The following is a 27,619-nucleotide window of genomic DNA, read 5'->3' as shown; positions in this document are numbered from 1 at the left end:
AAATATTTCTTTCATCCTGATTGTATAGTTAATTTTTTAAAAAATACAGAAGTTTGCTTTTATCCTTGTTCAGTTGTTTTGTTTTACTCATTTTTTCCAACAAATATTTCTTGAGTGCCTTCTATATATATATAAAGTAGCTGCTTGGGGGGAGATATACAAATAAATAGATAAATTTCCTGCTCTTAAGAAACCTGCTTTAGTAGAGGGAGTTGGGGAAGGTAAAGAATAATGCAAAAATAACTATATGGCAGAATCTGAATCTATGTGGTAAGTGCCATCCGAATCATAGAATCTGGGAGTTGGAGAGACTTCATCAGTCATCTAGGCCAACCTAATCAGATAGGAATCCTAGTTACAACTTACTTGGTACCTCCAAGGATGGTAATGTACTCCCTTTGAGGCAGCTCTCCTTGTGGGTAGCTCTATTTGTTTGAAAGTTTTTCATGACATCATTTCCAAATTTGCCTTTTTGCAACTTCCATTATTGTCCTCTAGAGCCAAACAGAACAAGTTTATTTCATCTTCCACATGACACCTTCAAATACTTGAAAACAGGTATTATGCCCTTTCTGTGCCTTCTTTTCTCCAGGCTAAACATGCCTGTAGTTAAAGAAGGAAATGGCTAACCACTCTAGTATCTTTACCAAGAAAACCCTAAATGGGGTCATGAAGAGTCAAACTGAAATGACTCAACAACAAAAACAACAATAACAACAGCAGCAATAAAAATGCCTCGAGAATCAATCTGCATATGTCATGAACTCAAAGCCCTTCGCCATCCTGGTTGCCCTTATTTTGACACTCTCCAGCTTATCAATAATAAGCTTCTTAAACTCTAGCAATCCAGAACTGAACAGGTGAGGGATGATGAAGGCAGAGTATAGCGAGATTGTCATTGGATCATGAATCTAGAGCTGGAAGGGATCTTAGACGCCATTTATAAATCTAGTGTCCTTATTTTTCAGATGAGGAAACTGAGGCACTGAGAGGTTAAGTGATTTACCCAGGGTTGCAGAGCTAGTTTCATAGGTGAGATTTGAACCCAAGTCTTCCTGATTACAAGTCAAGTGCCATATCCCCTAAACTATATTGTATCTCCACTGTGCCATGTGCCTTTCCTGGAATCTATGTTACTCTTAATCTATCCCAAGATCAAATAATTTTTTTGGCTGCCATATTGTATTCCCCAACTCGTATTATTCTTGAGTATACTAAAACCTCTTTTTTCAGAAAAACAGAATATCTATACCTAAGTGTAAGACTATACATTTATCGCTGTCGAATTATTTTTTATTAGATTCATCTCAGTGCTTTATCCTAATAAGATCCTTTTAGGTCCTGATTCTTCCATTCAATGTGTTTGATGACAGCCTCTCAGCTTTGTGTCATCTCTATGTTTGATGAGAAGTATAATATGTTTTGAGAGAAGGGAAACTCTCACAAAGTGCCTCTGATTTGGGCTTTGAAACATGGGTAGACTGAACAAGAAATACAGAGAGAACAACATTCTAAAGAATGAAACAACATGAACAAAGGCAAGGTGTGTTCAGGGAGCTTCAAGTAACCCGGTATATATAAAATATAGTAAAACTCTGTCCCTCCTTAATCTATATTGAATTCCCTAACTTATATATCCATACCCTTTAAAATGCTAAAAGGCTCATTTTCCCCCAGATCAACCTTTGAAAAAATTCTGCACAACTCTGTTGTTGTTGGGTCTGCTTGGAGAATGATCCCTAACCTCTCATTACTTCTTAATCAACTTAGTGGCCTCTAATTTCTTGGGGAGTTGGTTTTAGTCATTTGGTGCTTTCTGTCAGTTTAACTAACTTGTCTATACCTCTCACCACCTCTAACTGCCATCCATTACCTTGGATGTACAAATTGTAAAATAAAACCTTTATTATCCAAGGTTACCTCATAACATTAAGATGCTAATTAAAATGCTATTTCAGTCACATTAAGTGAAGAAGTTGTTACACAGAGATATCTACAAAATGATTAAAATTTGTAAGGTAAAAGCAGTGACTAGTACTAACGAGAGCAAAAGTATAGATTCAGTCCAATTCCCTTTGTCCTCTGGAGGAAAAATTACCGTATATTACAATCAATCTCTCCTTGAGAATGTCTCCCATTGGGCATTTTTCCACCATGTGAGTGTATTCCCTACTCTTTTTCCCATCTCTAATGCAAAAACACCTCTCCTTGATCTAATCACCTTCTCCAGTTAGGACCCAATTGAGCCAACAAGCCAAAACTTTCACTAAGACTTGGATTTCTGGAATTGCCCATATACATGATTTTTTTTTATCCAAAAGACATTAAATAGGTCCATCTTCCCTATAACTACATTTGATTTTTTAAGTGAATTGTACCATTACGGGATCCAGAGAATTGGCTGAACAATAATCCATATGAAAAAAATATTAATTTACCATGAGCTTGTTATTATAAGCCATTAGTATGACTGGGACAAATTATTTCTGCAAAATTGAATTTAATTTTTGTTGCATTATGAAAGTATGTTGTCTAGTTACATAGGATATTGACAAAAAGAATATGCCAAGTAGGGTGACCAGAATGGTAAGAGTCATATGTCATATGGATAATTCTTGAAGAAGCTGTCAGTGTTTAGACAGGGGGAAAAAAAGTAGGCAGAAACATAATAGTTGCCTTTAGATGTTTAGAAGACTGTCATGTCAATAGAGCATATGCATGAGCATGATTAAAAAAAATAGATACCTGAATTTTCAGACTGCATTCTCTTGAGTGTGGTCCCCACACTATTTCCAAGTGTGATATATTATCTGTAAATGTATAGCACCAGAACTAATACCACTGGGTAGAAATTTCATGAGACAGATTTTGACTTAATATAAAGCAAAACATTTTCATTTTTCCTGTAAAATACAAGTCAAGGTTCTTAGCTTAGGTTGAGGGGTGAAGGGGGAACCATGGTAGTCTTAAAAAGGGATGAAAATGTTTGAAAGAGTCTCTGTGGAGAGTTGGATAGTGAGTTAATGAAAGAGATATAGTAGGATTGCCTAGCAGCAGTGAAAGCCCAGTTGAGGTTGTGTAACATAAATATGTAGTGGACTCAGAATGGTTACATGATTCTCTCCATCATTGTTCAACAGCAGGCAGTAGATGCTGGGAGTGAGCCAAAGCTGAGGTTTGGCAGTGCTCACTCAATGAAATGATAAGAGGGCTAGGAACTCCCTTCTCATCTCATCCCTGTTAGTTTCTGACTTTCTTCCCCACTCATTACAAATCCTATTTTCTTCAGGGGTCTTTTTCTGGCCCTCCAACCTTCTCTCTCAGATGGCTTCTGTGTATATTTTGTAAATTCCTAGCTATTGAAATGTTTTATTCCCCATTAGAATATAATCTCCTTGAGGGCAGAGACTGTTTTTTGCCTTTCACTGTATCCCCAGCACCTAGCAAATTGCCTAGCACATTAAGTACTCAACAAATAACCTGCTTAATACAGTGCATAACTTCTAGGGTTGTATCCCAAAGAGATCATAAAAATGGGAAAAGGACCCACATGTACAAAAATATTTATAGCAGCTCTTTCCGTGGTGGCCAAGAATTGGAATTTGAGGGGATGCCTATCAATTGGAGAATGGCTGAACAAGTTGTGGTATATGAATGTAGTGGAATACTATTGTGCTATAAGAAATGATGAGCAGATGGACTTCAGAAAAACCTGGAAAGACTTGTATGGATGGATGCTGAGTGAAGTGAGCAGAACCAGGAAAACGTTGTGCACAGTAACAGCCACTGTGTTTGATGACTAACTTTGATAGACTTAGCCCTTCTCAGCAGTGCAAGGATCTAAGACATCTCCAAAGGTTTCATGAGAGAAAAATCTGTCCACTTCCAAAGAAAGAGCTATGGAGTTTGAATGCAGATCGAAACATACTATTTGTCATTTTCTTTTTCTTCTGTTTTGTTTTGTTTCCTCTTTCTTTTGGTTCCTCCTATTGGTTCTAATTCTTCCTTACAACATGACAAATGTGAAAATATGTTTAATAGGGATGTATATGTAAAGCCTATATCAGAATGTGTGCTGTCTTGGGAGGGAGGGAGCTTATGGAAGTGATTGTTGATAAATCAAAATAAAATTTTTTTTAAAAAATAAAAAATACAGTGCATAGCATAAAATACATACTTAATAAATGCTTACTGATTGACTGGATTTTAAAAATGGAATAGGATCATTTGCTATTAACAGATTATGTAAATTCTTGGAAATTATTTGTGAGAAAAATTATCGTAATTGTTCTAAATCCTTTTTAACTTTGAAAATGAAAGATTAATGATGATAGTGAGAAGAGCCCTTCACTATGATAGACAACACAATTGGCAGATGTGTTTTTTCTTATGTTGGTCTGAGTTTGTGACATTGCCAATGGAGCACACGCATGAGCATCATTCGAAAGTAGATATCCGAATTTTCACACTGCATTCTCTTGAGTGTACAATTTGTGATCTCCACAGTATTTCCAAGTGTGATATATTATCTGATTTCAGCTTGAAAAATTATTGTTCTTGAAGCAGATATCAAACAGCTTCATTTTCTGTGCCAGGTGCCACCTGTGGTCACATGCTTGTTTTCCCCACACCTTCTACTAGCACCTTTCTCCTGGTCCATAGATGTTCCTTTGGCTTATACCCCATCATAGTTCAGTATGTTTTTTGGCCTCAAAAAGCAGCATATGTTTGCTGTCAACACTGTTAGCAACCCCCACTGTGCCTGGTTCACCACTTCTGATTTATTTTTGCTTTTCCATCTTCTCTCAACTTGTGTAATTGTGCAGTGTATTTTTAACCTTTGGAACAAGATTTTACCTCATTTTAAACCATGTAAATCTTACTTTGAAAGCATTATTGTAAATACACTTTTTTGACATCTTAATAAAAACAGTTTCATACCATATATTAGAACATTTACATTCATTATTTGTTATATTCTGTGTTATGCCTGTTTATTGTATGTATAATATATGATATATAATGTATAATAGATCATGCATTTATTATGCTTATCTCACTGAATTGTATGTACCTTTATGCTTTTAAACAAGCTATGTAATATTTAGAAAGTTTCTGAGATTCTTAATTATAAAAGAATGAATGAATAAAATTTATGTATTAAACACTTACAGTCTGCTAAGCACTGTGCTAAGCACTGGAGATACAAATACAAAAAGAGATAATCCCTTCCCTCAAGGAACTTACATTTAATTGGGGAAAACCACAGTTACAGAGTAGTAGTGGCCAGAGAAGTAGTTTGTCTGGGAAGTCACTGGGATGGCTAATGAAACATTAGGGCAGTCTTTGGACAAGCAGAGGTAAAGGTAGGGTTGCTTTGATTACTTTTGAACCCTGGGCAAGGGACTGAAAGTGGGAGTGGAGTGAATGACAAGGCTGAGCTAAGTTACATATGTGGAGAAACAGCAGCAGGATGGAGATTGACCAGAGGGAAGGTGACGCATGTCTCAGAGAGTTCAAAATTGCATACTTCATCTCCTTCCAGGTATGATCTAAGAGAAATAAACAATGTTTGCTTATTTAGCAAAATTTAGCAATAATTTGTCTCAATGATATGAGGAATTTAGAATATATTCTAAAATAAAACATTTTATTTGATAACTTTCCATCTCCATTCTATCATTGTTGCCCTTACTATGGAAGACTTTGGAAATAGGCAAAACTTTTTAGCATAGCAGCCTATTCGAATTACCACCTAGCTGCTACTACTTACTTTCTTACCCATTGGCTTAGAAATTCACAAGCATTCTCAGTTCACTTAGCTTGAGAGATCGTGGCAAACATTTTACATGAACTAAGTGCTTATTTTAATTCTTTTAATCAACATTTTGTTATTTGTTTTAGTCTTGACATGTGGATTCAATTCAATTTAACAAACCTTTATTACACACCTATTATTTACTCTGTGCTAGGTGTTAGGAACAATAAAGATAGAGATTCTGAATAGGAAAGTAGATTGTCAGGCCTAGCACAGAAGCAATGGGAATGTAATATTGATTTGATTATCCATTTCTGACCAAAAGATAGAGAGGGGAAGTGAGAGTGGACACCCCAGGATAGCTGAGTAGTTTGTGCTTGGTAGTCAAGGAGATGTGGAACCTCATAGGTTATAAAAGAATATCTCTAACATGCCTCACCCTGTCATCACCAACCAGTTTAGCTCTGCTCAAGGTTTACTTTGCTGTTAAATAGATTATCTCCCCATGAACCTCTCAGAGGGTCAGAAATTCAGTCTCTTGCTCTATGTTCTGGTGCTTCATTTACTTTTCAGGAGGCAGTCAGGTGGGACAATGCACAGAATGCGGGGCCTAGAGTTAGGAAGACCCAAGTTAAAATCTGGCCTCACACTTAACTACATAACCCTGGGCAAGTCACTTAACCTCTGCCTGTCTCAGTTTTCTCAACTAAAAGTGGTGATAAGAATAGCAACTACCTTCCGGGATTATTGTGAGGATCAAATGAGATAACATTTGTAAAATACTTGGCAAAATGCCTGGCGTGTAGTTGTTTAATAAGTTATTCCTTCTTTTCTTCCCTCCCTTAATGTTTCCCTCCTTCCCTCCCTCTTTCCCTTTATGGACATATACTTATTGCTTGAAAGGACAGAAGAATTTGCTAGTAGCTAAATTTGCAATCCCAGTTTTCCATTAACTGCAAATTCATATAATAGCCCAAACAAAGGTTTAACCAGATGACAGCGAATTTCTTTTTGGCCAGTTTTCTTCCTGCTTAATCAGCACATGATAGTGTGCATGATTGCTTTAATTTCTATTCATGTTACCCAACATGCTCTCCTTTTTCTGAGCCAGTTGGGTACTAGTTAAAGAAGTTAAATATCAGAACTGTGATAATGGACTACTTTTCTGCAGAGCCAGTTGGCCATAGCTCCATAGTGTAGAACTCCTCAAGTACGGTTTTGTAGCAGTTAAAGAGAAAGAAGTGGCAGAAGAGGGAACCCTTCTTTAGATTGATTCCTCTCCATTCTTCTGTTGTCCCTATTTAATTCCATCCTTCCCTCCAAATCCAAGCTTCGTCCTTAACAAGAAATACTTATTTCAGCAAAGATTAACTTATATAAGTAACATTCTTAGTATTAAGCAGACTTACTCATTAATACCATTTTATAAATGTACTTCAAATATATTGAACAAGAAGATACCTTATGATTTTAATGTGCCAAAGAGACCTGTATTGATGTTCATAATAGCATAGTAAGGGTGTTTTGTAAGTTTTTGAAATATCATCAGACTTCTCTTCATGGGAGATAAGAGTTTTTGTTTTTAGTTTAGCTAGGCAAAATTCCTTATCATTTTTTCTCTGTTTCTTCACTTCTGGGTCATTGGAGGGTTCAGTTTGTATTGCAGTTAAGGTGCTATACTAAGGCTAAACTCTGTAAAATGCTAGCATTTGTTCTTCTTTTTCCCTATCATCAATCTTTCACACTCATATCAAACCCCTAATGTATCAGCAGGTTTCCCAGAGCTACTGGTTAAAATTACCTTTTGCTTTTGGTAAACTATGAACCTTCAAACCTCAGTGTTTTCAGCTGCCCCCTGTGGATTCTGTGAAGCCTCTTTCTGGCACATTACTCACTGCCAGTTACTTGCTTTATGTCTTGAAACAAGTAACCTGTTCAGAGCCAGTTTACTATTAAATCTGTTCTACCTTGCTTAAAAGGAGGAGGAAGTCAATCAGACTAAACTCTGTAGTTTATATATATATATATATATATATGAATTTATATATATAAATAAAACTTCTCTTAAGAAATCACAAGATTTCTTAATTTCTTAATTTCTTAGCATAATCTGAGGTTGAAAAGTATTTTAAAACAAGCTATTCTAGGTTTGCTTTCTGTCAGGATTTTTTAAGTTGGCAATTTTATGTGACATCTTAAAACTCCAAATAACATATTCTATGTCATAAAAATAATCAATTTAATGATTATTCTCTTTTTAATGTATTCTTAAAATACTAAAAATCACATCTCCCTTGCTTTCCTGTCTGCACATCCATTTGTCCTTTTTTTGTGTTAAAAATAACCATCCCTTGTTCATTTATGTAAAGAATGGGATAACTTGATGACATTATTAGTGAAAGTAGATTCCAACAAATTTTTAAAATAATTGTTAGCACTTTTAAAATATTCAAAATAGTGCATTTAGCTTGTAACTATTAGGCCTGTTTTGTTATTGTTGTTGTTTCTCCTTTTGGAAAAAAAAATTGAATGCTAATCTTTGGAGTTCTCTGGAAGAGTATTTGATGGTTGGTAAGATTCTTTCCCTTTCTCCCCCCAGTGAAGAACTCCTTTGTAGTGTTGAGGTTCAGATGCTCATTAGTATTTGTTGTAAGAATACCCTTAAAAACTAAAAGAAAAGAAAAATATCCTACTTTGACTAAGTAGCCAAGTATGCCAAACATTTAAGTAGACTTTGCCCTGAGCAAGAAGGTCTCACAGATGTTCTCACCTTGGGATTTTCTTCGGCAAACCCTTAGGCCAGTGAGGGCGAGATAATTGCCATCTCAGTTTGAGCTTTAAAATATTCACTTCGGAAATTACTTAAGTTATTCACTTTTGAGACATAATAATATATGTTCCTTTCATTTTGGCACTGATGTTTACCAAGTATTAAAATACACCAAAGGAAAGAAACATGTGGAATTCAATCAGTAAAACTATTCAACTATCATATCTTTTAAAATAAGTCTTTGTAAAAATGATATTTTCTTGTGTTTTTCTCCAAAGACTTCAGAGAGCTTTGACATATGTCATCACATATCCCTTTACAATCCATATATTCAGCTTCCTAAAATAGAGTAACTTTGGCTGTTGTTGTTTGTCCTTCGTTCTTGAAGAGGACCATGACATCAGGAAGGGGATGCCATGACTTGCAAATGAATTGGATTTAAATGAGGGAGTACTGTGCAAAGTCACCAGCTTCACTTTCTCCTCCAGAGCCATGTGCAACTGAGGCACAGACTGAGTTGCTCAGTGGCCCAGTTTTTCATTAGGGCTAAGACTAACTGGATTTATACAAACTGTCTTTGGTAAAAATTTAGAAAAGGGTTTATTTTTGCAACCCTTATTAGTTGATTCAGTACATTTTGCTATTCTTAATTTGATAAATTTAAATTACTTTAAAATAGTTTTAAATTACTATCGACTATTCCAGATGTGCAAACCAAATGTGTATTCAATGAAAAAATAAAGTCAGCATGAAATGAATCTGAGTTCCTTATTCAGCATTTTGTTTACTCCATTTTTAGTTTTACTCACTAGAGTTAAGCCTAGACCAATCAAAAGCAAGTAAATTGAAATAACTGCCACCCAAAAAAAACATATGTGTTTTATATGCTATAGTTTTTCACATGGTGTTTCCTCTGTGGGTTGAGTAGGAAAAGAGGAAAAATAAGTATTTAGCTAGAGGAAATCTTGTAACACAATGGTCTGAGTTTCTTTAGATCATAGTTTTAGAGTCATTATGTAGATAGTAAATTAGTGCATATGCTTTAAATATATCTGCATCTTTATTTTTAAATCTTACTTGTTTTTGTGGACATTTTTTCTTCAGTGGGTACACCTTACTACATGTCTCCAGAAAGGATACATGAAAATGGATACAACTTCAAATCTGACATCTGGTCTCTTGGCTGTCTACTATATGAGGTAACCCTGATAAATCCAGTAAGCCTGATGTATTGATGTGTTTTTATTTTATGCAAGTCCCTTATAGTGAGATACTTATTTCATATTTTGTTTACGGGTATTAGCTGCCATTTAATCATCAATAAACAATTTTATAAACAGCCATAAGAATGAAATTTATGCTCTTCCTCACTTTTTATTTAATTTTGAACTCTTAACTTCAAAGTATGTTGAAAATATTCATGAATACCTTTGAAAACTTGACTGTTTTTCATAAAGGGCTTTACTTATTAAATTTATAAACATCCTGTATAATTTTGTTCCTTGTGTAATTTATACTTGAGCGTTCAATGTAGATATACTTTTTTAAAAAATATCACTAGTTTTGACAGTTGTTGATATTCATTTACTTACAGTTGAATTTGAGTTTAATTATAGTAAATGGATAGTCTGTACAGGAAGTGCATTTTAGATATTTTATTGATATGTTTTGTTAGTAAAAACAGTTGAACTGTTTTCTCTCCAGTTCTCTCTTCCATCTAATGTAAAGTAGAATTATTAAAAAGACTTTTTAAAATATAGGGGGCAGTCGCATAAACAAATACAGCCAAACATCTGAAATTGGAAGAGAAAGCAAGTTGAAAACATTATATTATGTAGCATATGATATTTAAAAGAATATATCTAAAATATAATTTATTTTAAATACATGAATATTCTTAAAATATTTAATTTATAACCTATTTCTTAATTTTCTAATAAAACAGAAAATAACTAATACATGGATCTACTTTTATAATTTAAATACAAAAGAGAAAAAAACTGTTAGCCGTATGGACTTTAAAGTTGAGTTTTCTAAAAATGATTTTCGTAATCTGTTGTATTCTATTTCATATAAAGCTGACTTAGTATAATATATGGATATGATAATTTCACAGTTGTCCCACCAATACTTTGAAATAGCTTTAAAATGGATATTTGAAATTGGGCACAAAACACAAAATAGAAGTACATGTAGTTTATCTTTATCATAGGGATTAAAAATTCTAATTTGAGCTCTTTGTTTTTAGTGACCTGAAAAGTTTATTAACTTTGATTTTGCTTCTGTTAAAAATTACTTTAAAGATATGTTAATAGTGTTTAAATAAAAGTTTCATATCCCTAGAAGCATGGTACTATTTTAAAAAATTTTCTATTGAAAAATAATTTTATGAAACAGGATAGAAAATAAATTACACTACTTTAAGAAATTTGATAAATTATACTAATTTTTAGATGATTTTGGTATTTAGTTTAACAGACTGCGTCAGTTTTTAAAGCCAATTATTAAAAGGATAGATAGATTAGCAAATTATTTAATATGATATTTTAGATAACTTGTCATACTTTAAAGCCATACTATGATATTATACAACATTTTTATTTTAAATAGCATTGCTCTGCAGTGTCTAAAACCATCTAATACTACAAGAATGTTTCAGATGTTTACTTACAAGATTAGATTCCATTCTTTTGCTAAACTGAAAATAAGAAGCTTAATAGAACTTTAATAATGGTTTTCTGGAAGTTTCATATAATGTTTTATGTTCAATGAAACCACTACCCAACCTTCAGAACTGAAATAGACCCTTAGTACTTTGCCTTGGTTTTTCTGAGGCACTGACCCATTTTTAGTGCATGCTCTAATTAAAACGCTCATCAAAATGAAAGCATGGTATCCTTAAGACAACCAAGTCTCTCTACCTCCTCCCATCTATGTGATACATATTGTATGTACCCCTTAGAGTTTGAAGTATTTATTATGTTAATTTTATTTTTGCATTTTATATTAATTTTATATTTTCTCCAAATAAAAGTAGTTTAGAGTTGTGACATTTTAGTGAAGATCTAATTGACCTTTACATTGTACTTCCTCTTTAGATATGTTTTAATATGACTTTAATTAACATTATCCAGAAATTTAATTTGAAAAAAAATCAGTGAATATAGCATCATGTTGATAACATTTTATACCAGATCTCACTAAGGATTGACTGTTAACAATTTAAAGCTAGGAAGCCTTTTTTAAAATGTACCTTAAACTCAAAAAATTAGACTTTCAAATATTCCTGAAACCTCAAAAAAGCTAGCTGTGCAGTTTTAATTGATATGCAACAAAGTAGACTTTACTAATTAAAATCAAGATGCTGTGCTTTTGCTACATGGACCTTTACATGGAAAAGTAGGTTTTACACATTTCCTTTATTGTTCAGCGCAGCAATTGCATCCTTACAGGGTTGTAGGTTGGTGGCTTACAGTTCAAAAAAAAAGAGAGCTGCCACCAGCCCCGAAGACAGACAGTGGGCTTTCGTCCCTCAGACACCCCCAGAATACTAATCAGGAAAGTCAGACCCTGGAGGTCAGGGAGCAAGTCAATCATTCTAGCGATCGTCTCAGTGTGGAGGATCAAATTAGCCTGAAAAATTCAGCTGCTGGGAGGAGAGGGCGAGCAGCTGTCAGGGGCAGCATCGAGATGCACTAATGAACCAGATGAATAGTGCAAAAGCTTGAAAATAAAAACAGGACAGTTGACATTTTTCATCTGTCAAAGCAGGAGATGCATGAAAATATAGTATTCCTGTTTTAACTCCTTAGGGGACGTTCAGACTTTTTTATTTTTTTAACACTGCAGTATTCAGACAAAAGTACCATAATGAACTCCTGGCATATGATAATGACTATATATACATTTTACTTAAAATGTGTACATACATCCAGATTCTTTAATTTTTACCTTTCTTTTACTTTTAGAAGGCATTTTTAGTTTTTATTTTATGGTAAGGCATGCTGTCACATAAACAAGAAGTTATGACTGCTAGTGTAGTTTAGCTTTGAGAAAATTCTTGCATTCAGTGTTCCGTGTTTTAGGACATCGAGATAGCTCCATATTTTCTTAAATTAATATGAAAGTATTCATCATTACATTATGAATTAAGTTCAGGGAACACCTGTTAGAGGAAATATTTCTTGATTTATTTCATGTTTTATGACCAGCCTAGCTACCTTTCATGCTGAGGCTCTGAAGGAGTTAAAGCTGATTCTGGAGGACCACAAGACAGATGAGAGCCATTTTCAGCTTGTCCTGTCCCTGCTGAAGCTCACTGAGTAGCACAGCGTGGACTAGCGTGTTTCACACACACTCTGCCTGTCTGGGGAATGTACACATTGTCCTTCCAAAATCAAACTTATTAGCACATGCAGAAAAGGGTGACTGACTTTGGGGCAGCATGGCACTCTGTGTTGCATTCATGCTGCTGCGGTTCAAAGATTTAGAAGGTTTTGAACAGGATAGGAACATTTTAAATTGAATTTTAGTTTGTAATCCTACTTACTTGAGTACTTGTTTGCACTTTAAATGTCAAGTTAGAACATGGTCTTAAAATAAATGTTATATTCAGTAGTGTCTTCTCTAAAGTTTGGCATTCTTCGAGTAGATTTCTTCTGAAAAGAATACTTGTCTTTTCTGTAGTGGGCACTGAGATTGCCACTGTGTCTCTAAACTGAGTTTCCATATACTGTTTGGTGTTTTTTGACATATTACCAAAGGAAAAATGGGAGAGATTTTGAAATTATTTCGAACTGGGTTTCTTGTTTTGCTTTCATAAGTCACACATTTTTAAGACCACATGTGTGTGGACTCATTTTTTATCCAGGGTGACCTTTCTTATCTCATATAAAAATTAATTTCTTCTTAGTCTTTAAATTTAATCATATTTTGATTATGTTACTGTAACTTTATTATAATTTGAACATATACTGCAAATACACCATAGTAATCTAGTTATGAATAGATTGTATAATGTTGTCAAATCATTATATTTGCCAGAGAGGCACTTTAAAATGTTAGTCATTTTCATTTTCTAAAAATTGGTGGGTACTAAGTGCAAAATTTAGTTTTTGTCAGATGAGAAAATGCCAGGTAAAATTTAGTTGTTGGGAAAAAGAGAAGTATATCTGCATTACATAACTTTGAAATAAATTAAGATTTGAGACTTAAGCAATTCTTAAGACAGTCAATATATTAAAAGTCCATATCACAGTTTTCTACCACTGTTGTTAATCTGTTGGATTATACTTACCTTTGAAGGACCATCTTAACATATGAGTTTTGTTGGGGCATTTCACAGATGGCTGCATTGCAGAGTCCCTTCTATGGAGACAAAATGAATTTATATTCTCTGTGTAAGAAGATAGAACAGTGTGACTACCCACCTCTTCCTTCAGATCACTATTCAGAGGAAGTAAGTCATTTTCAAATCCACGTGTTCTCCTGCTGTTCCTTTTGCTAACTTTTACATTTTATTAAGAAGTTATACTTTCTCTAGAGATAAAAATGAATGGCATAAGTGGCAGAAGCAGCACTTTTCACAGCTTTCATTCTTTCTCAGACTCACTGGTTAAAGAGTTGACTCTGCAATTCATAAAGTGATGCACAACACAGCATGTGGTATAGTATATATTGGCTGCTTCCTAGGTATGGCAAGAGTAGTAGCTTTCTTTATACCACACTATGCATAGCAAAGGGTAAAATTAATATTAGATCCTTGTTATATTTTAACAGACAATTCTCCAGCAGTCTTGCAATCCCTTTTAAGAGGGCTGATTCCTCCTCTTCTCTATCTCAAACAATAGTAGTTTAAGAAGATTGAAGCAAAGAAAAGTTACTTTTTTTGTACTTGCACCTCCCCATCCCCCATCTTTTAAAAAGATTGACTTATGTCCTTTTCTCCATATACCCTACACATACATTCTTACATTCTCTTTTGATGACAGTCCTACCACTGGCCCTTCTTCTTAGTCAATTTTCTTTTGTGAGATGTTGTGATGTTCAAATTCCATGATTGTTGGAATAGAATCAAAACATGTAGTGATTTCTCTCATGTTAAATCTTATGTTACTATGCTTGTTTTAGAGACCTTAAAATCACTTATTTTAGGTTTTATCTAGCATCATATGTTTTAACACAAGTAAGCATGATTTTACCACTGTTCAAAAAAGTAACATTGTTCTTAGTCAAGTATAGTTGGCTAAGTCTTTGAGGGAGCACTTCAAATAATAGGTACAGGGAATGTATTTAGAAAACTCAGAATAGTCTTATTGCATGTTCTGATTAGCAATATAGATCTTTGACAAAAGGAAGTAGAAAATAACCAAGTTTAAATTTGAAGTTATCATAATATTCACTTATGATACAATCTTGTCATTTTTTCCATTAAGAAATGAATAACTATCTGTTGTACTTTTTGTACGGTGCAGAAAATCAAGACTGTATGTGTATACTCAGAAATCAGAAACTCTAAAATATCTTTACCATCATTAAAGCTTTGTGCTCTTGAAATATACCTTGTTCTCCCATGAAGTAAATCCATTTTACCCCCCCAATTGATTTATGTTAAAGATTGCTGTTCAGTTTTTATAGCATTTTTAGTGATAATTTCCCTTATACTTAAAAAATTGATAAGGGGTTTTTTAATGATTTTACTATGAATCTAAAAATAATTTAGAAGTAACATGTCTTTATGTGATTTTTTTCCAGCTAATGTTATATTAGCCACTTTTAATTATTATTTTGGGGGTAGAATACAAATATGGCATTTCACATAACCAACTTCAGAACTGTAGGCCTAGAAATACAGTAGAGTGTGAACAATAATGCAGAATGATAGCGAGAATGTCAGGGGCCGTTCTTTGTTGTGTCATTCATGCTGTCTTCTTTTTTCCATGAAGCCCATGAATATTTCACATATCTGCATCCTCATCCCCTATTCTTCTTGACTAATTTTCAGACTGTCTGAATTTGCATTTCACATGGTAGCTGATTAGGAGATGCCGAGTGCAGCAGTGAAGCCTCAGCAGGCGGTTACCATGGTGACCTTCAGCAGGATTTTAATGATGATACCACTAGTGGTTCGTTGAAGTCGGCCTGCCTGCAGGGCTACTTCACTGGAGCTAAGTGTGAAGTTGGATATACGGATTCTCAGCCAAGGGGCAAATATCAAAGTCTGGCCCAGATAGAAGGTCTTAGAGTTAGGAAAGGGAAATAGATTCCACTTTTTACTTCACTCTATATAGTTTCCAGTTTGGGGGGAAAAAAGATATAAAGCAAAACATGTTATGTTTTGTTCTTCCAGAATGACAGTGTGATCACCCATATTGGATAAATCAGTTTTTGTACCTAGTTAAAAGAAAACTTATCATATTTCTAGCTATATATACAAAATATTGTATGTATAAGAAATGACATGTATAAAATATTGCAGGCTATGTAATAATGTTCTTTTCATTCATTTAGATATGTAAATCAGTTCCCAGGATGAAAGAGCACTTTGAAATACATACATACATACATATATATGTGCATATGTATTTTTCATATAAAATATAAATGTTTTTTCTTTCTTTAAATGTTGTTATAGTTTTTAATCTTTAAAATTTTTAAAAATCATTCAGGATTACAATTAGCAAAGAACTGGCTAGAACTAGTGCTGAGTTATTAGAGTAATATCATAAGCATTTTGTTTGCAGTAGTCAGTTTAAATCTGCCTTCAGTTTGGTACTGTTAAGTTGGTAAATAGTAAAATTAGGCATCATTCAGTAGTGAACCTAAATAATGATCTTTAAGAATGAATTTAAAGAATAAATTCACTGTGTTCCATCAGTCTGTATAAATGAGTAGTCCCAAAGCTCCACAAGGCTATGTACTATTTGAAAAATATAGTTTATAAACAAAATGATTTTCTACAAATGTTTTATAGTGTTGTTAAATCGTTATATTTACCAGTTAATATAGATGTAGTATAATATGTGCTTATAAAATTGACTTTAATATAAATCTGCCACCCAAATTGGATTTGAAGTAGTCTATCTCCATTAGAAGCATGGCAGAGAATAGCAACACATATCAAAGTATAGAGACCACTTGAATTGGAAATAATTTAGTGTGGATATTCTAAATTATTAATAGCCTAGTGAGAGACAGCTTTAAAAGTTTGAAGCCCCCTAAATATTTTTTTACATAGTTGTCAGTGTTTTGAAGACTATCAAGCATAAAATTCCTGTTTGTTTCTTTTGTGTTTTTTAGCCATTTTATGTTTTAAAATATATAGTTGGACAAATGAAAATGAGCAAAGATTTCATAGATAATTAACTGATATGTATGATCTTTAGTTTTAAAAATACTAACAATTTTTCATGTTGTATGCTGATGACAAGCCTCTTATATAATTATTTTTAATTAAAAATATTTATTTAAAATATTAGAAAATTCACACGTTATAGTTTTTTAAGATGCCTTTAAAGTGTCATTCCTAGAGAATAAAATTATATCTTTCCTCAAGAATGATGAGCCAATCTATGAAACTGAGTAATTACTCTACTTTTTTAAAAAAAATTCTTCTATTGATAGGTCAGAGAGAATGTTTTTTACCTCAGCTAGTTCCTAGTTTAATTTGTATTTGGTCATGCAAGAGATCTTGAAATTGACATTACTAGAAACTGGGTAGTGAAGAGCAGAAGGTAGAGGTAAAGGAAGTAACAGCAATAAAATTATTTTCTTAAATCCTTCAAAAGGAGTCATCTTCATACATGAAGCATCTGGTGTCCATGTACTGAAAAAATTGTAAATTGACTTTTTTCTCAATAACATTTTAAATTTCTTTTAGAAGCTGTTTTGTACACTAAAATTATACAAACCACTCTTCCCCCCCAAAAAAAATTTTGGCTAATTAAATTACGTAACATTTTAAAAAACATGAATAATTAGATTGGCAACAAATTTAAAAACAAAACTGGCCCTCCAATATGTTACTTTACTTCACAAATATAAATTACATAATTTAATATCTTAACATTTTAATATTAAGCTTTATTCAGGCTATACAATTCATGGCTTCGATAAATACTTGTGGATTGATTTTTCAGCATTCATTAATACAAGATTTGTTGAAGATACAAGAAAGGTTAGGCAAATATGTTTCTTTCTTTAGTTGCCTTTAATAGTTCTGTTTCAGCTTTGAGGCTTGAAGAAGTACATTCAAGAGTATGGAGGTTGCCAGTGAAAGTGGAAAGAAGTGGAAAATTGGAATGAAAGGGCCCATCAGGAGGTGAACTTGGTATTAGTAAATAGAATATTTAAAGTTTGAGGACTGGAAGAAATTAAAAGGAGAGGCGTGATAATAAACCATAGAACTTCACAACAAGAGGCTGAAATTTACTTCAGAAAGTATTGGCAATCCACTTTGCAGTTTATTTCCTTTTGAAGAAATAGATTATATTGTAACACAAGAGGAATTTATTCATTCTTCATCTTTGCCTGTTGTGACATGCATCTTAAATCTCCAATCAAATATCACCTCCATGAACCATTCCCTCATTGCACTAGTCAAAAGCATTTTTTGCCTTCTGCAAATTTTCTTAATGCACTTTGTTTGGCTCCCTCTCTACTCTGTATTATACTTATTTGCATAAATATATCCATTTTCCTTCTCTACTCACTGAATTGTAAGTTCCTAAAGATGTCAGGAACAGTATTTTTCATCTTTACATCCTAGCACCAAGCTCAGTGCCTTGTAAATAATATATGCTAAATAATATTTGATTAATTATTCAACAATCCAAATTAATTGAGAAAAGGCTTTATATTTTTATAGTAGCTTTAAATCGACTAAAACAGAGATAAGCATCTCATGGAGAGTTTTATATTTCTGGTGTACCTTGACTGTAATTATTTATCTTCACAAAATCAGTATTAATTTGCTCAGAATTATTAGCTCTTTTTTTAAGGAAAAAAATGAAGCTTAGTGATTTAATTTAAAAGTTAGCTAAAAGTATTATTGCTTTGATTAGTCTTTGAGGACTTGTTGCTCAGAGCCACAATATGTCATTATCTATAGAAATTTAATCTTTATTTGGGCTTACTTCTCCAAATTGTACCATAATCACAAAGAAAATAGTATTAATTTTCAAATGATTTAGTTAGACTCATTTCCCAAAAGCAAATTAACTTTTATAACATTGACTTTTTAAAAGGTTACTTTCCTTCAAATAGCTAATGTGTAAGGCCTCAAAAAAGTTTAATCTTAAAGTAAATGTTCAAAAACTTAGAAAACATTTTTCTTCTGACCAATGTTGTTTTGCAGTGCCATTATTACTACATTTTAACCATGTCCCTATATTTTGGACAAGTAATAATACTAGGATTCCACTATAACATCATTGTCATCAGAATAGCTGATTTTTATAATGCTTTAAAATTATTAAAGCATATATAGCCTTGTTTGAACCACACAGAAATTCTGTGAAGTAGTATGGTTCTTTTTATACCCATTTTGTAAATGAGAAAATTAGAACTAAGAGAGATTAATTGATTTGCCCATGATCATATCAATAATATTATCAGCTACAAACCCAACTTACCACATTCATACTGCCTCCCTATTACACTTCTGCTATTTATATTATTGTTTATATGGGGATTGTCAATACTAATATTTCACCTAAAACATTTTTGTGAACACAGTAGATTGCTTTTAGTAAGACTGTGCCTTCATGTATTTCTACTTTCTTGTGATTATCTACTTTTCTGTGGCGATAGCTGCCTTTGGGGACATGAGAAACTAAAAGTTATGCATATCATATTGTAAGTGCTTTAAGGGTCAAGAACTATTTATCATTTTTCATCTTTGCATCCTGAAGACCTAGTAAAGGCCTTGCACATAGTAAGTGCTTCAAAAGTAAGTGCTTTCTTGAATTAAATTAGGAGAGAGGTTTGTTTGTGTTTTTGTTGAAATGACTTGTTTATGTAGTACCTTCCTTGGTTCTCCAATTTCATCTGAGTAGGAAAAATCAGCAACCTTTTTAGTTTTATACCATGTAGTGAAAATCTTTGCATTCCCCAAGTGTTTAAAATAAAATCTAATGCAAATTATGCAAAATAATAGTATGTTCTGTGGCTCAACTGAGGAGAGTAAACCAGTCCATATATATATACACGCCATACTTTTTCTTTTTCTTTTTTTTTTGTTTGTTTGGTTGTTTTAGGCAATTGGGGTTAAGTGACTTGCCCAGGGTCACACAGCTAGTAAGTGTCAAGTGTTTGGTCTGAGGCCGGATTTGAACTCAGGTCCTCCTGACTTGAGGGTCAGTGCTCTATCCACTACACCACCTAGGTGCCCCCGCCATACTTTTTCTTAAATCTTATACAAAATATTGGCTTGTGCAAATCCTGAGTGTGGCCTATGAGAATCATGCTCTAAAGATAAAGACAATGAAAATAAAAGAGATCAGTAATATAATATAAAGAAAGCAACTTAATTTGCATCCAAAAGAAATGTTTTTTTAAAAATCTGTCAATAATTTTTCAGAATATAATAGTGATTGAAAAACAAGTAAACTTGCCCATTTTGGTCCAACTTTTTACTGAATTAAATTGATGACCTAACTATATAGAATTTGTCACAGGCAACAAATATGTTTTTTCATGATTTTCTTATGATCAAACCTTGTATTTATTGAATATATTTTTACTTTTCAGACTGTTTACATAGCAATTGCCTTATCTCATCCTGTCAGTACTTTAAGGAAAATACAGGTGGTATTAGCCTCTTTTTGCAGATGAAGTAACAGGTACAGGAAGTATATATAAACAAATTGCTTATAATGACAAGTTTCTGTCATTGCTGAGATTATAGCTGTGGTCCCTGTCAAGTGATCTTTTCACCGATGCAAACATTCTAAGGTTATTTCTTAGACTGATTTTCAAATAAACTTTTTTATTTACTATATTTTATTTATATTTTAACCATGTCCCTCTATATTTCAGACAAGTAATATTACCAGTATTCCACTGTAACATCGTTGTCATCATAATAGCTGATTTTTATAGAGCGCTTTAAAATTATTGAAGCATATATGCTACCCTTATGGTTGTCATTTCTCAATTTTTCTCTTCTTAGTTTGTTCCTCTTCACTCAATTATTAGCAAAGATGTGACAATATGGTGTAGCTGCTAATAACTTTAAAAATTGTTTTATTAGTACATATAGATGTATATATAATATGTATGTGTATATATATCACTATTACTTCCCCAAAATGACCCCTATTGAACTATCTCTTTAATGAAGAGAAATAGTTAAGCAAAAAAAGGTGGCGTATCAGCAGAGGTGTGTCATCAGAGGTGGCTAGTAGTGTAGTGGATACAGTACAGGTTCTGAAGTCAGGAAGGGCTGAATTCAAGTCTGGCCTCAGGCACTTGCTAGCTGAGTGACTCTGGACCTTGTTTGCCTCTGTTTTCTTTACTGTAAAATAAGGATAACAGCACCTACCTCACATGGTTGTTGTGAGGATCAAATAAGTTAATATTGTAAAGAGTTTAGCACAGTTCCTGGCACAGAGTAGGCACTATCTAAATGCTTGTCCTCTTCCCTTCTCCTTTCCCAGTGTCTGACTGAATAGTCCACTACTTTTATCAAGAAAAAAGAAATATGTTTCATTATCATATCTATTATTATCACAATTGGTCATTACACTAATGTGAAATAATTTCTCTTTTTTCTGTGTATGTTCTCTCGTTCCTTCTGTGTATATGTGCATGCATTATATATATATGTAATCCTCTTAGTTTTGCTTTCTTTGCTCTGCATCAGTTCATACAAGTCTTTTTTATTATGTATCTCTGAATCTCTCATTAATCATTTTTATAGCATAATAAAATTTACTGTGTTCATATACCACAGTTTTTTAGCCATTCCTCAGTGGGCACTCACTTCATTTCCAGGTTTTTACTACCAATAAAAAAATGTTACTGTGAGTGTTTTGGTATTTGTGGGACTTTTTGCTTTTGTCTTTGTCTTCTTTGGATTATATACTTAGCAATTGTAATGTGGAACAAAAGATATGAACAGATTGGTAACTTTTCTCACTTCAAGTAGTTTTCTAGAATAATTGATTTGTTTCATAGCTCTGCCAAGAGTGTATCCTTGTCGTCCCATAGCCCCTGCAAAATCAACTATTTTATCATTTTTGCCAGCTTAAATTATGTGAGTTGAAAAGAGTCCGAATTTTTATTTCTTTTATTATTAGTAGTCGGAGGTTTTTTCCTCATATGCTGATAGTTTGCATTTTCCTTTTGAAATGTCTCTATTCTTTGACCACTTACCTATTATTCATAGTCTTACACATTTCTTTTAACTTTCCTTATATTTTGATTATCAGCATTTTATCAGAGATGGATGGTGCAGAGATTTTTTCCCCCATTCAACAACTTCTCTTATTCTGTCTTCATTGATCTGTTCTTACAAAATACTTTTATATGATTAAAATTCTATAGAATAGGGGCAGCTAGGTGGTGCAGTGGATAGAGCACCGGTCCTGGATTCAGGAGGACCAGAGTTCAAATCCAGCCTCAGACACATAACACTTACTAGCTGTGTGACCCTGGGCAAGTCACTTAACCCCATTGCCTAGCCCCTGCAAAAAAAAAATTCAATAGAATAGTGATAGAGACTGAATCTGTGATTTCAATGGTAAGGGAACTCCCTCTCCCAATACAGGTTGTTAACTTCTCTGCGATTTATAAGCCGAGAAAGTTTTCTGGAGCACTGAGAGCTTACCTGACTTATTTAAGGTCACTCAACCAGTATATGTCAGGGTCACAACATGTCTCCAGGTTTTCCTGGGTTCAAGACCAAGTGTGTCCACTATTCTGCCTCTCTCCAAGTTCTATAGTTTACCATTTTGTGATATTTTTTGTCCCTTTTCGATTAAAAGTTCTCCATTAGTTGTCTCTTATCTATTTCTTTTCTTTCTTTAAAAAAAAAATTACTATATACTTAATTTGCATATCCATTTGGAGCTTAGTATATATCAGATGATGTTCTAAAATTTATTTTTGCCATATCACTTTTTCACAGAAATTCTTGTCAGGTAACAAGTACTTCCCTAGTAATTTGTGTTCTTGGGTTATCAAGTACTGGCTAGCCGTATGTGATTGCTTCTGGGTCTTATTTATCTAATCTGTTCCATTGAGATACTCTTTAAAAAAAATAATATCCAGCAGTTTTTATGAGTTCTACTTTGTAATCTCATTCAGGATCTGATAGTAATAGGTTTTCTGCATTCCTACTTTATTATTTCCCTTGAGATTCTAACCACTTTATTTTGAATTTTGTAATGATTTTATCTAATTCTGTAAATAACTCCTTTGTATTTTGTTTGGTAGGGACCATAAATAGAAGTTAATAGATGCTTTAGTAGAAGCTGCATTAATTTTGCGAGACATTGTGGCACAGAGGAAGGAACTATTGGCTGTAGAGTCAGACCTGGGTTCAGATCCTGCCTCTGTCACAGTGCACACTTGGGGAAATCACTTAACTTCTCTTGGTCCTCAGTTCTCTAAACTATAGAATTTAGATATTGGACTAGAAAATCCTTGAGGTGCCTTCCAAAGGTAAGTCTATGATCTTATGATCACTTCACCAGAAGTACATCATATAGGGAAAAAATAGTCATAGTTATAGAGTAAGAAAAAATAATTTACTACCCCAAAAATTTAGTTACCAATATCTTTCAGGAATTTCAGTAAATAAGAGAATAAGGGAATTGTAAAGTATATTAATTTTTTTTTTTTTTTGCAACTGACTACACATACACAAGATGTGCTATTTTCTGTCATAGAAGAAATTTCTTCATTGTAATAGGCACTGTGGAGGATGGGTAATAGAATGTAAGCTATTTGAGATCAGGGAGTGTTTTATAGTTTGATTTTGTATCCATAACACCTAGGGCAAATGCCTTGCAAGTACTAAGTTTGTTGAACTGAGTTGCTTGAGTTCTGGGCTTGGAGTCACAAAGACTCCCCTTCCCAAGCCCAATCTGGCACCAGATACTAGTTGTGTGACCTTGGGCAAGTCAATTAACCCTGTTTGCCTTAGTTTCCTCATTTGTAAAACGAGCTGGAGAAGGAAATGGCAAACCACTCCGGTATCTGCCAAGAAGTCCTCAAATGGGGTCGCAAAGAGTTAGACATGACTAACAACAATAAAAAAAAAAAAAAACCTTCTGGTTCTCCCCTTACTGTGGAAGCATATTAAAAACCTTTCAGTTTAAAAAAAACAAAAACAAAAAACAACATTAGGGGATTTGGTTTCTTGACCATTAGTCATTGTTTTTTGGCCCCAGTCTGTGATTTTTTTCCATCTAGGGAACTTCTATCTAAAGAAATTACTTCTACCAATGTGAATCAGCAATTGCTGTGTAACTTAATGCCTTGGAAAGTCACCTAGAGTAAAGAGTTAATGACTTATCCAAAGTCACATAGTGAGTAAATGTCAAAGTTAGGAATGTACCCTGCCCTGAGGTCAGCTCTGTCTACTACATCATGTTGTTTCTGCCCCATTAACTAGCTGAATGAAACTGGACAACTCATTTAACTTGTCTAGGCTTCAGTTTCCTCATCTGTAAAATGAGTTATTTGGACTGAATGATCTCTAAAATTACTTATGGATATAGACCAATTATAACTGCTTTTAGAGATAAAGTTTTTGTAATACTCTTGTGTCCAAATGACTGCAATAAAGTTGGAAAATATGAAGTACAGTGTACTTCAGGTTTATTTAAAAAAGATATAGCATGCTTATCAATCCAGTTTTCATAAGTAAGACTACATAACTTACACACATACATACATTTATGTATGTGTATGTCTGTATGTACATACATGCACACACAGATATAGATATGTGTGTGTGTCCCCTATTTCCAAGGTATGAACAGGTTTTTTTAAAGAAAGGTTGAGGAGTTGAAAAGGTACTTCACCTTTGTTTTGTCTCATATCAAAGAACTGTGTTACGGAGAGGAGAGAAAAAAAAGAAAAGAAAAAAATTCATATATATTGTTTTATATATTTTTAATGAAATTAAACTAAATTTATAAAATTGTATATTATCTGGAGACTCTCCATATTCCTTTTTCATACTTATCTGAATAACAGCTTAACAACATGTGTGCATGTATTCACAGGAGTAATTGAAAATAAACCCTATCATGTTGATTACCATTTATGAATTCTTCCCAAGAGATTCTTTGTAGAATGTTTAACTATGTATGCTAATAATATTCTGTAGCCTACACATATTGTAGAAGTAGATCTATATATCTATAGTTTATATCTTATTTGAGCTTAGACATGGAAATATTAACTGAAAATGAGAATTTTTTGAATATTGGAAAGGTAAAAATATACAGGAGTGTTGCAGCAGCAATGTAGCTGAGCCCTTATTCACATGTTACTATTATGTTTAACATTTGATATTTTTTTAATAAATTTAAAATTTTCAAAAATTTTCCCTAAAAGTTGTTTTTTACGTGTGTGAACTCATCCTTTGTAGCATAGATTGACCACATTATTGAAATCTGCCATGTTGAATTAAATCTCTAAAGATCTCTGAAAGACCTATTTTTGCTTTAAAAAGCATAGTTAAGTAGGGTCTCTGTTCACATATCCTTCTGATGTGGCCCTGGAGACTTTCTTCTTGAAGAAATGAATCCAAATTGGTGCCCTGTTTTAGATATCATATGGGGTCATGCAGAACCTTCTAACTTGTCCTGCAGATCTTCCAGAGTTTTCAAATGGCATGGAATTATCTGATTCTTATGAAATATAAATATTATATGTCTTTGCAATATGCGTTGTTTTCCTATTGGTCAGTCAGTGGTGTATTGCTAATACAAGTTGGCAATATCTAATGATTTTGTGTATATATTTTAAAGCAAAAGGGATGTTAACACCCACGATTAGAGCACTAAAATATTTGTCCTTGGGTAGACGGAAATTGGGAATATCTGGGAGGTTGGCATAACATAATTGGTCTCAGAGGGATTAGGTGGGAGTAGGAAAGAGAACAGTACCAATAACACCACTTTTTAGTATTCTATTGAGAAATGTATAGTGACCTGAAGTCGTATTACACAAAAAGCTCTATTGTTATTATATGGACAAGACTGAAATTGATGGATAATGGTCTGTTAACTTGGCAAGGATTTATTGGAGTTCTCTTTCTTTTTCGTATATTATCTTACTGTTTCATAATTTAAATATAAATTGATCTATACACTGGGCATTAGAGGTTTTACTTTGTCTTAACTTTGGAACCCTTTTTTAAAAAGTTTTTGGATTTCCAGTTTTCTTCTGAATTCATAAACTATCTCTTTTGTTCAGAGTTAGTATGTTGAAAAATAGTGTATCAGGCTCTTTATTTCAGTGTAATATTTGATTATGCAATGGTGTTCTGCAGTTCATTGTCACCTTGTGTTTGACAAAATGAACTTTAAAAAATACATAAGTAATACACATTATATGACAGTATTTGGTGGAGGGGGACATAGAAATCATGAAGCTGATTTTTTGTTTTTTACTTGCTTTTGGCAGGATTTATGTTATAGCAGACATTTATTTTGAAGAAGACTATTAACATCTTAAAAGCAGTAAATTGGTATTGAAGAGGAAAATGTTCTCTTTTATGAAATCATAAAAGAGTGTTCCACAGATAAATTTTAGTTTTTTAGTTTTTTTTAAATTTCAATGTTTTAAGGAAACTAGACCTGGAATGCTTTTTTATTTTTGGCCTTACTCTTCATGTGTGATCCTTGTGCTTTTCTTCCTCTCTAGGTGTAGTATTTCTGCTTTTTCCTAGCTGGTCTCAGCTCAACTTGTGACTTCCAGGAGGGCTAGTTCTCTCCTGAATTTGTAGTTAGTTCTTTTTCAGTTTCAGACCCCCAAAAATTTTTTCTGCTCTGACCGCATTAACAATTTCTCTCTGCTCCCTGCTGGATGGCGTGTCTCCTTTTGGTCCACCAGCTTCACTGAAAAATGCTGTGGCCATTGGGAAAGAAGAAATAGAGGGAAATCCCCTAACCCTTCCTGCTACCCTCTGGTAGAGGTGTAGGGGTCATTTATATTCCACATTCCACAGAGTTCCTTCCTGCCTGGATTGTCGATTCTCACCTTAATTCATGGCAAAGTTGGCAAGCTACCTTTTTGAAAGCCACCAGGGATGAGGCTAGTCTTTGACAACATTGGCAAATTGGCTGCTTCCCCTTCCATTGCAATCAAGGAAATTTTTTTCATGCTTCTTAAGGAATACAAAATGTAAACACTTTGCAGTTAGTTTATGAAAAAGTAACATTTTATTATCTTCCCCTTTCTGTGATTACATCCTTGGCTTGCCTCTTTTCCTCACCACGTACGTTAGTATTTGTTAAATGGAATTGAATTAAAAATAATTTTATTACAAAGAATTTGAAGTATTCTTTTAAACATAGAACTCCTTTGGTGCACTAAAATATGAGTGCATTTACAAAATTCAATTTACACACTGCTTTCAGGAACAGATTTGTGTTCTTTGTACTCTGTGAGATACTCATTTATATTATTTTAAATTGGGTTTTTGGAAAGAAAATGCTTGCTTTATGTAGATACAGTAAAGCAAATAGAAATTTTAAAACTGGTACTGAAGAATATTTTAAAATACTTTCTGTTTATTTCTTCAGCATAGCCAATGGATACCAATAAATGAATAAACATTTACTAAACGTCTACTATATGCCAGGCACTATGTTAAACTCTGGGGATACAAAAAAGAGAGAAAGAGAAAAGACAGTCTTTGCCCTCATGGAGCTTACAATCTAACGGGGGAGACATCATGCAGACAAATATACACAAAGGAAGCTATAGATACAGGCTAAATAAGAGATCATTAAAAGAGGGAAGGAAAGCACTGGAATGAAGAGATATTAGAAGAGGTTTCTTGTAGAAGGTGGGATTGTAGTTGGGACTAAAGGAAGCCAGAAAAATCAGTAGTGGGTAAAGAAGAAGGA

At 33.4% G+C, this 27,619-nt stretch overlaps 1 protein-coding gene across 1 annotated transcript in view; it reads left to right on the top strand.

The window, feature by feature from the left end:
* NEK7 (NIMA related kinase 7) overlaps positions 1 to 27,619 on the top strand; it is a 195,951-nt gene that overhangs the window by 160,453 nt on the left and 7,879 nt on the right. Inside the window, 2 exon segments of the mRNA XM_027843469.1 lie at positions 9,633 to 9,727; positions 13,873 to 13,986. Coding sequence (XP_027699270.1) covers positions 9,633 to 9,727; positions 13,873 to 13,986 — 209 coding nt within the window.

The sequence above is a fragment of the Vombatus ursinus genome, unplaced genomic scaffold (assembly GCF_900497805.2).
Source record: "Vombatus ursinus unplaced genomic scaffold, bare-nosed wombat genome assembly UNPS02014909.1, whole genome shotgun sequence".
Lineage (NCBI taxonomy): Eukaryota > Metazoa > Chordata > Mammalia > Diprotodontia > Vombatidae > Vombatus > Vombatus ursinus.
Note: the sequence above shows the minus strand (reverse complement) of the source record. Positions and strands in the feature narration are given on the sequence as shown.